We start from the raw sequence: 10,889 nt of genomic DNA, 5'->3' as shown, positions 1-10,889 counted from the left end.
AAATGTTTTACATGATTGCACATGTAAAATCCATATACAATTATTTACTGTCTCTGGGAGGAGTGAGAGGCTTGGGGGTGGGGCAGGGAGAGACAGTGAGAAAGAAAGGATTTGGACTCAATATTCTAAAAATGAAAATGAATGTTAAAAATTGTTTTTGCCCATAATTAGGGAGAAAATAAAATATTGATTTTTTAAAAATAGAAGTAAAGGTCTTGCATAATAAAACATTTATAGCAGTACTTTTGTGACAAGAAAACACTAGAAATAAAGTGAATATCCATCAACTAGTGAATGGTTAGAAAATTGTGGTATATCAATATAATAGAATATGATTGGACCATAAAATATGAATTATTTTGTTTTTTTAATATATTATTAAAGTTGTTTTCTTTTTTAAAACAGTACTAACACTTCCCACTAACTTTCTACCGCCCCCAAAGAACCCTCTTTTGTAGCAAATAAGTCAAAGTAAAACAAATTTACACATTGAACATATCTAAAAATATAGGCCTTATTCTACACCTTTGGCAAGAGGCAAGAGGCAAGAGGCATGCTTCAATATCCAACTTGGAAAGCCTTTATTGCTCACTTTATTGGTCAGAGTTTTGCAGGCCTTTGATGTTTTCCTTTCCTTTCCTTTATTATAGCATTATGAAAACTATTTTCCTGATTCTTCTTACTTCTCTCTGCACCAATTTATGTATAATTCCCCAAATTTCTCTGAAAGCGTTGTATTTTTTTATTTCTTACAGTACAATAATATTTTATCATATTCACATATCATAATTTGTTGAATGTGAAGGCCACAAAAACTTGAGATTCATGCCGAATAATGCCGAATGAAGTAAGCATTATATGACCACAGTAATGTAAGATTAAGCACTAAAAGATGTTAGAATTCTAATCAATGCAATAACTAGTCCTTAACTTGAAGATAATCATGAAATTTCCATAGGTGTGTAATGATCTCTACATTAGCAAACATGGCCACTGGGTTGGCTTATTTTGCTTGATTGTACTCTTTTGCTACAAACATCCTTTCATTATACCGTGCTGCACCCTTTATTTAATAAGGGGAGAGGAACATGTCATTGAGATGTGACATCAATATTGAAAAGCATTAACAAAACATTTTTTTACTAATATATCTTCTCCTTAATCTAAAGCTTCCTTAAAATCAGTAAAGGTGGTGAGATCTTTTAGTTGATAAACCCTTCAGTCAATTGCATGTCAAAGTCAACTTATTCCCTCCTTATGTTTTCAAGCAAAGTGCTTTCCATGAATACAAATGCAAATGTATGTAAAAGATAAAGTATTATTACTATGGTTGGACCCTCTTCTCCTTCTCTATGCTTTACTAAATTCCACTCAAGAGGAGATCAGCACTAAGCTTAATGTGTCTCTGAAGTCACTAACTGCCAAGAATCTGGATTATTTTAGCCAAAACTATATAGGGAAAGACCCAGGTCTGAAGGTATCAGGCCAAGAAAAGTAGGAAATGTCCACCTCCAACTTTGGAACCAAGATTGGAAACAGGAAAGATGTTTATGAAGGAGGATAATAATGCCCTTGTGAGGGAGTGAGGTAGTGCAGTGGATGGAGGAAATGACTTGGACTTGGGAAGATTTGAGTTCAAATCATGGCTCAGAGACACTGTGTGACTTAGGGGCAAGTTTCTTAAATACTGTGTTTCAATTTCCTCAACTGTATAATGAGGATAATTAAGAACACTAACATTATACGGTCATAGCGAGGTCCAAGTGAGATAATATATGGGAAATGTCTTATAAACTTCAAAGTTCTGTGTAAATGCTAGCCCAGTCAGGTCATCGAGCATTTATTAAGCACATTCAAGGCACTATATTAAGTATTGGGGAGACAAAGAAAGGAAAACAAAACAAACAAAAACTGGCCTTTGCCCTCAAGGATCTCAGTTTCCTGGGGAAGACAACATACAAATAACTGCTTACAAATGAGGTAACACACACAGGATAAAATGTGGATCATTTCAGAAGGAAGGTAAAAAGATTAAAGAAGACCAGAAATCATTTTTTGCAAAAGGTGAGACTTTAGTTGAGATCTGAAGGAAGTCAGAGAAATCATGAGGCAGAGATGAGGAAGGAGAAATTTTCAAGTATAGAGGGAAGTTGGTGAAAATGCCCATTGATGGAGATGGAGAGAAGGGCAGTGGATGTGGAGCTAAGGTATAAGAAATCCTGGAAAGAATTGTACATGTTTTCAGACTTTTTTGATGTATTAATTGGTCGTGCTCTTTTTTTGTGGGGAAGGGGGAGGGATGTCTTAAAAAAATACTCTTGCCTATATGTGATGCCTCTTTGGGAAAGGGAAGGAGAATAATATTGGAGAAAGTGATGAGATGTAAAAAAACAAAGACACTAATAAAAACTTATTAAAGAATAGACAAGCAAAGTAGAGAAGGATTGAGTTATGAAGGGCTTTAATAGCCAAACAGAGAATCTTATATTTGATCCTGCAGGAAATAAGGAAGCTACTGGAATTTATTGAATGAAGAAGGGGGTGTCATGGTCAGACCTGCCTTTAAGAAGATTAATTTTACAGCTATCTCTTTCATATCTTCTACACTCCCTAGCATCACAATCATACACTAAGCAATTAGGTTTAGTGCCCCTTATACAGAGGATGCTATATAAATGTTGATTGATTGAGAAAAAATGGAATAAATGATTGTCCATGGATAGAGTAATTTTAGGCTTGAATATTATGTATACATGATAGGAATGCTAAGCCTGAAGCAGTCGGGATTATATTATATGAAATAAAAGATTTATAAAAAGACAAATTTAAAGGTCATTATATTGAAGTAATCTTTAACTTTGTCTACTTTTTTATTCCTCATCAAACACTTTTACCAAATTTTATCCTTTCAAAATATTTCTTTTAATTCATTCCTCTCTATTCTCATTGCCATTGCCCAGTTTTAGTCCTCATGCCTGGGTTACTGTAACAGGCTCCTAGCTGGTATCTGTTACTCTAGTCCAGTGATGGCGAACCTTTTAGAGATGGAGTGCTGCCCCTCCCCCCACTGAGTGCCATGTCTTTCTCCACCTCCACCTGGCCCCATACACCTCATGCCCTGCCCTTCTTCCCCTTAGCCCAGACAGTGTTCCCATTGGGCTGCTGGGCAGAGGGGCAGGTGATGAGAGAAATATCCTCAGGCACATAGAGAGGGGAAGGAGAGCAGCTCCTCCCTGAGTCCTTCTGACTTTCTAATGTATTTTTATCAATTGTTAATATGTGGTTTTCTAGGTCATTATGTGGCCTGGAGGATGCTTATGTATGGTTTAGTGGCCCTTTTTCTATTTGAGTTTAATAGCAGGGCTATAGTAGTATTGGTGCTATAATTTGGCTACATTTTCAAATAAACAGGTTTCTGAACCTACTTAGTATATAGAACATTATTTCTGTTGGGAAATATTATTTACAAAAGAACCTTTTGGAATATAACCTATGGATAAGTTGTGTAATGACTAAATTCTTGAGAGGCAGCATTTCCTAGTTTTTAAGTTAATTCATTAACCAGCTGCTCAAGAAAATCTAAACTAGTCCATAGACTCCATCCATAATCCAAATGGATGCCAAATGGATGAGAGGGGCAAAAGAGAGCTGCTGAGTAAGAGAGCAGTAGAGAAGAGCTACTTTCTCTAGTACAGGCCAATATAAACACTACTTTCTGATGTCCTCACAAGCCTGCTGACTTCCCTTACCTAAGAAAATTCTTGTTTACAGATAAACAAAGTATGTTTCTACCTAGGCTGTAACAAAAGTCAGCCCAGTAAGATGCTCTGAGGTCTGGGAATAAATTAATTTAACTTAGATGCTGGCTGATCTTCTACACCTGAAGTTTAAGAAAGGTTTCTTATTAAAATTATTACAGTTTAATATTAATTTTCCACATTTGAAGAATGCCCTTGTAGTGATATACCATGTTGTTATTATTTCATATGTGCTAGCTCTATTTTCCCATCTCAATTGCATGCTTCTTAATGATAGAAATCACATTTTTATGCTTCTATTTCTCTCATAATATTAAGCCTAGTTTGGGCTATAGTAGTAAACATTCAATAAGTACTTAGTGATTAATTGATTTTTAAAAATGTTATATTCAAAATTATTGACAAAACAAATGTTCAAACATATAAATAAGAATAAAAACAACAATGATTATAAATAATTTTATGAAACTCCACATGTTTATTATTTATAATTTTTTAGAATGAATATATAATCCTAGACCCAGGACTCCCAAGCCCTTCTCTCATGAAGACCAGCTCTGATCTCTCAAAAAAGATTATTATCTTTTGGACTGTTTCTGCCCTCACTCACAGTTCATTCTGGATAATTTCCAAATATCACTAATACTTAGAGCTCACACACAGGTTTCTATAAATATGAATAACAGGGGACCCAGCTCCCATATAAACACTTAGTGTAACAAATGATCTCAAGAACAGGGCAGTCTTTATCCTACCTCATGGAAATTCAGAATTCACAAAGAATTTATATAACCAGATACTAAAAATACAAACTACTTATGACAGCCCATAAATAATTCTACTGGGGCTCAATTTTCCACCAAGGTCCTTTGGATAATTCCATATCACTTAAATCCAGTTCACTCATAAGTTAAGACTTTGCTCACTGTGAACTCATTGGTCCTCTTCAAAAACCAAAGACAAATAACAATTGATCAGTCTATTAACATAATTGTGGACTAACTATTCCCTGTGTAAAATATGATAATAAATATTATTTGCTGTATGTCTTTTCTCAGTTAAAGAAGCCTATACTGTAAAATGTAATTTATATTCACTGTAATATGTTGATAATAAATATAACTATAAAATAAAGAGGAATTCTATTAGTAGAACTCCCCTAAATAAATGACTCAGTGACAGTGTGGTTTAGATCATCTTCAATAGGGAATTGAATTTGAGTTTTTCAAGAGGGCAACACCCTGACATTCCAGTGAATTAATTCTTTGCTCTCCCCTATGGTCCCACATAGACCCTCCAAGATTTGCAGTGTCACCTTGTGGTTTGCTCACCCCCCACCCCCCCATCCTCCCACCCCCTACACCCACATGCCCCCGCCAAGGTAAACAAACTCTGGGACTGCTGGAAAGGTAATTCCTTCCCAGAGGCCCCATACAGTCTAAATAACTCACCATAATAGAGTGTTTGTGTGCTCAATTAGGGGGGTGGGGGAGGGCTGGAGAGAGCTCTCATGTCAGTTTGTCAGTCTGAGTTTCCTTGCTATACCTCTTCTCCCTTCTCTCTCTAAAGGGCCAGTTTCCTGAACACTGAAATGTGAATTTACTCCTGAGGGAACCCCCAAGCTCAGTGCTGCCCAAGAAATTTTCTTCCTTTGGAAGAGGACCAGATTTTGGCCTCCGGATACACAGGGACTCCAAATCTCCAACTTCTCAACACAGGGAACCTGAAGTTTGGGACTATCACCCACAAACTCTCCTCTGGGCATAGTCAGCACCTATAGCTTTTAAGTTACAGGACATACCACTATTGTCCCAGCTGCTGCTGCTCTCAGGTTGAGGGTGAACACATTTCACAGCTGTGTCCTCAGACCTTGAGTCCTGGTAAGGACACAAGCCCAGGACCCTGGTCAGCTACAAACAGGGGTGTGCTGGAGCCATCTTTAATAGCCTGAGAGAGCCAACTGTTATATTTTCATTATAAGCATTTGTACCTTAGAAATCTGGGAATGCTACAAATCAGGACTCATTTGTTATTTTGTTGGGCATCTAGACTTAAGAAAGTGATGGGGAATATGTCAATTATGTAGATTAAACTTAAAGGTTTGTCAGGTATAGTTTGTTTTATCTTGTTTTGTTTTCCTAGAGAGCACAGGGTGTTAAACATTTACCATCAAACCCCTGGCTACACCCCTGAAGAAAGGTGAAGAGTGGAAAAAAACCAAACCAAAACAAAAAAAGCCAAAAGGACCAGAGAAGTTCTATCAGCTCGCTTTTATGGACCAGAACAAAGGAGCAGTACTTCCTTCAAGAGTCCATTTTCCTAAGCTTTGGAGTCAACCAATTCTTCCTAGGACTAGTCTAGGCACTGACACATAGTCCTGAGTTGTCTTTTATTTTCTAAACAAGATGCTAATGGGCACGTCCATAACTTATTGATTGTAGCAAAGGCAAACCAAACAAAGGTTCATTATTATTCTCCTTCTCAAAATCTCATTAGGTAGATGAACAGAATTCTCCAATTTATTCCTTTACATATTCATTAACTTTCAAAAGTAGTAAGAAAATTGTCCAATTGCTTTCCCTATAAGGAGAAGTGTTCCTTCTTCCCCACCCCATGTATCTTATACTGGTTTTCTTTCTATCATTACATTTTTTTTCAAACCTTTACTTTCTTAGTAACAACTCTTAAGACAGAAGGACTAGAGCTAGGCAAATGAGGCTAAGTAACTTGCCCAGAGTCACACAGCTTGGAAATGACTGAGGCCAAATTTGAACCCAGGACCTCCTGACTCCAGGCCTGGTTCTCTATCCACTGTGCCATCTAGCTGCCCCTCTTGCTATCATTGTTAATTTATCAGTCTGTAGCATATAGGCGTTCAGGGAGGACTAGGCCCCTTGGTATGAGGACTTAGCAAGCACTGTTCAGGGCTGCTTGTTCACCTTTGGTGACCACCCAACTCTCACCTGTGGCTTCAAGAAGCTGTAGCATACATAGTGGCCACACCTCAGTAAAGCCATCTCAGCAGATGAGCTAAACCAGGTTTACCATAACTGACATTGGGATATTTATAATGAGTATGTACAGAATGGATGGATGAGAACAATTTGGTCCAATGACCATGAAGGCAGTTGAAGTGAATACTCTGCGGCACTTAGAGCTTAGCCAGACTTTGAAGAGGCCATGGTCATCCACTGCATCCCAGGCCATTGCCAGTCCTCCTGACTTTTGTCCTGCTACTGAACTTCAATGACTCTGAAAGAGAGAATGAGGTTGATGATTTTGTCCAACTCTGCCTTTCTTAAATCCAGCCACTCTAAAGTCAAGACTTCACTCATTGTGATATGGGCCCTCTTCGAAAACCAAAGACAAATAACAATTGATCAACCTATTAACATAGTTATAGAGTGAGTGATTATTCACTGTGTAAAATATAATAATAAATATTATTCACTGTGTAATGTCTTTTCTCAGTTACAGAAGCTTTCACTATAAAATATAATTTAGATCCACTGTAATATATTTATTTGTAATAAACATAAAATAAAGATAAAATAGGGCATTCTAGTAGTAGAACTCCCCTAAATAAATATATCATTTATATAGCTAGTCCCCCATATAAGTACTTAAGTTAAAAGTTACTTAATTTAAGAAAAGTAAAGCCCAAAGGCTTTAAATGCCAAACAGAGAACATATTTATTTCTAGAGATAATACAGCACCATTGGAGATTATAGTGATATGGTGAGACCAGTGCTTTAGGATAATCACTTAGTTCCTTTAGAGCAGGGCTCAGTTTTGTGTGTGTGTGTTTTTTTATCCCCTTATTTTGTCTTCAAATCAATACTATATATTAGTTTTAAGGCAGAAGAGTGAGATCAGGGAGGCAATGGGTGTTAAGTGACTTGCCCAGAGTCACACAGTTAGGAAGTGTCAGAGCTCAAATTTGAACCCAGGACCTCTTGTCTCTAGGCTTGGATCTCCACTAAGCCACCTATCTGAATCCCCATTTTGTTTGTTCTTTTTTACCTTTGGATATCCAGCTCTCTTTTAGTCCTAACCAAAATTCCAGCTTTTATAGGAAGCCTTCCCTAAACCCTCATAATTCCATTGTTTTTCCTCTTCCCTATTTATCCTCTTTATAGCTTACTTTATATATGTTTACAGGTTGTCTCTTCTATATTAAAATTTCCTTGATGCTGTCTTTCGACTCTTTTTGTGTCCTCAGCCAGGCCAGGTGCTTTGCACAGTGTCTAACACATTGTAGGCACTTAATAAATGTTTATCGAATGATTGGTTGATTGATTGCAAGTTGCCCGGCACAGGCCTGTTTCATAAATGCTTAAATTAATACATCATTTTTAATATAAGGAAAATGAGACTTAAGAGGGGGTAAGGGATGCATCCAAGATAACACAGGGAATAAGAATCAGGATCTACCCTTTTGTCATCGTGGTACGGGATTTTCAGAGGATTACGGTTAAACTAACACTTGCCACAGTCCTCTGGGAAACCGGATTACAACGGTACGTACACAGGGTTTTTGGTGGATGATTTATAATGTCTGAATTTTCCTGTATGGGACAACTCTTTTAGAAACCCCAATCTCCGTTTCCATAAGCAGCTAAACTGTGGTTAGTGTTCCCGGCAAATTTAAAAACGATTAGTTGCTTAGGAAACGAGGGATGGAGACCAAAACTGAAAAGCAAGGAGAACGGAGGAGGGAAGAAACAGGGCCACTGCGCCTGCGTGGCCGCAGACCCAGGCGTGCCTGGGAAGAGCGTGGGGGAAAGGTTTCCTAGCCTACGTGCACCTAGCTTAAGGGAACCTTCAGGCACTACGCAAAACAGCTGACCCTAAGGGTCGCCAGCGACGCCGCTGGAAAGTCGGCGAGTTGGAGCGGGAAGGAGAACGAAGCATATCTGCGCGGCGGAGAGAATTTAGTGCGCTTGCGTGATGGAAGAGAAGCGGCGAGAGGGGGAAGAGTTGCGCCTGCGCAAGAGCGAACTCGGCTTTGGGGGTGGCAAGCTGCGGGGCCGGAGTTGCGACTGCGGGTGGGACCCGGAGTGGCGCTGCTGAGCTCTCTAGAGCTGGGCGGTGCCGACTAGGAGGAGCCTGGAGGCGGTGGCAGCGCTGGCGACTTCTCCCTGACGCGGCTGCGTTCGTGGGCGCTCCCCCTCCCCCCCCCGATTTTCTTGGTTCACTTATTTAATTATTTATATTCTGTTCCTGTGGTGTGGGTCTGTGGGGGGTGAGCGTGTCCTGCTCCGAGGGGCGGGGGGGAGGGAAAGGGGTAGCCGGGGCCGAGCCCACAGGGGTGTGATTCGCCGGGGAGCGCGGGCCGCCTTAGCCGTCGTCACCGCCGCCGTCACCGTCACGACCGCCGAGAAGCCCTTGTTCCCGCGGCCGGGAAGGAGAGTCGAGCGCCGACAAGATGGCGGACGGGGAGCTGAACGTGGATAGTCTCATCACCCGGCTTCTGGAGGGTGAGTGCAGGCGGGACGGGAGCGGGTGCTGGGGGCGCCGCCGCCTCCTCTTCAATCTTTGGAGCCCCCGGGGGTGCGGGGCGGGGCGCTGAACTCAGACCTGGGGAGGTAGAGGAGACTTAAGCTGAACTCTGACCATGGCGTGATCCCCCCCGGGGACGCGGCCTCCCTTGGGGCTAGGAGACTTGAGTCTGAAGTCTTTCGGCGGGGAAGGCTTACGAATTGGCGGGGCCGCTGGGGCGGGTGGGGGAGGAAACGGCGCGGTCTGAGCGCGGGCCCCCTCCCTCTCGCTTCCCCGCCCCCCCTCCGGGGGCGGGGAGATGACTCGAGCTTGGGGGCTAGCTAAGAGACGCCCCCCCACTGGGAATGGGGGCATCTGGAGGAGACCCCGCGCCCCACTCTACCCCGGAGTATTGACCTTTGGTGGCTCCCACTTTGTATATAGGGCTCAGTTGATCTTCCATTAAGGCTTTCAATCTTTTATTTTGCAGCCAATGTTGAGGGTATTATTGATAGAAGGTGTAGGGGTTGGGGAGAGTTGAGTAGCCCAGATTCTACCGAAATTTCTGATAAATCTTTGGACTTCCGTGGTCTGGGATAGGTTGTTTTTGTTTTTTGTTTTCGTGCGTGTGTATGGGTGCTTTTATTTTGGTTTATTGACATTTGCGAAAAGAAATTATCTGCATTGAAAATCTTAGCAAAATATCCACAGTAGATAAAAATTGGAGGAATTGAGTTGTTTGACTTTACTGATTCCAATGAATTAAAGTTATTTTTGTGCAAATCAATTAGCTTTGGGCAGAAATTGGAAAATTACCCCCCTCCCTTTTCTTTTCTTAAGGAACTCTGTTTATAAATTTTATTCACTTCGTTGAAGTTCTGCTGAGCCATCAGAAGTTTTGTTTTGTTTTTCCTAAAAGGGTTAAGAAGAGTTTAAAATTGTTTCTTATTAAATGTGAGAAGTGAACTTAGGTTTCAACTTTATTGCTTCCTGCGTTCTCTTAATATCTTCCCCCTCACTCCAAAGGAAAGCACCCTGAAAGCTCCGAAACTAATTTCTTTGAGTATTATAGAAGAAAAACAGTTTTATGCTGCGAATCCTTGTTGAATAAAAATTCCAGGATGTATATTAACATCATCTGCCCTAATTTGTTTGCTTCCTAAACTACACGATAATAGTTAACTCTGAAGCGTGCTTTTGGAAAGTTCCATTTTCCACCTTGTTTGTATCTAGAGAACTAATTAGTTCTGTATATTGTATATATCGTGTGAATAAATGCATTCGTTTCAGATGTGAAAGTCCGAAACTGTTTATTGCTTAAATAGGAAAACAAAAGTTTTACCGTGAACTCTAAGCCTTTTCCTCTACGCTGTCAGTTATCACTGGGAGGCCCCCTGGTGCTTATAGTAAGTGTTAACTTCTTAACGGACTTCTAACCCGCCTGAACATTTTTCTGAGATTGAAATGTTTGCATTATAGGGCCTCGGGAAAAAAAAAATCCATGTTAAGTAAAGTAGACCGGAGTAATCTGGAAATAAGGTATTGGGCTATAAAAATATCATAGGTCTATGGCAAAGAGTTTAACTTACTCCTTAAAATTGTTTGGCATTAAATAAGTAAAAATCTCCAAATGCCCAAACTCTGTATGT

General features: G+C 40.2%; 1 protein-coding gene across 1 annotated transcript in view; it reads left to right on the top strand.

Moving 5' to 3' along the window:
• Positions 1 to 9,061: 9,061 nt before the first annotated feature.
• Positions 9,062 to 10,889, top strand: part of PPP1CB (protein phosphatase 1 catalytic subunit beta) — an 82,660-nt gene continuing 80,832 nt past the window's right edge. Inside the window, exon 1 of the mRNA XM_044663707.1 lies at positions 9,062 to 9,239. Within this exon, the coding sequence (XP_044519642.1) occupies positions 9,188 to 9,239 (52 nt within the window). The 5' untranslated portion in view covers positions 9,062 to 9,187. The remainder of the gene's footprint in view (positions 9,240 to 10,889) is intronic.

Source organism: Gracilinanus agilis, chromosome 2 (assembly GCF_016433145.1).
Source record: "Gracilinanus agilis isolate LMUSP501 chromosome 2, AgileGrace, whole genome shotgun sequence".
Classification (NCBI taxonomy): Eukaryota; Metazoa; Chordata; class Mammalia; order Didelphimorphia; family Didelphidae; genus Gracilinanus; species Gracilinanus agilis.
Note: the sequence above shows the minus strand (reverse complement) of the source record. Positions and strands in the feature narration are given on the sequence as shown.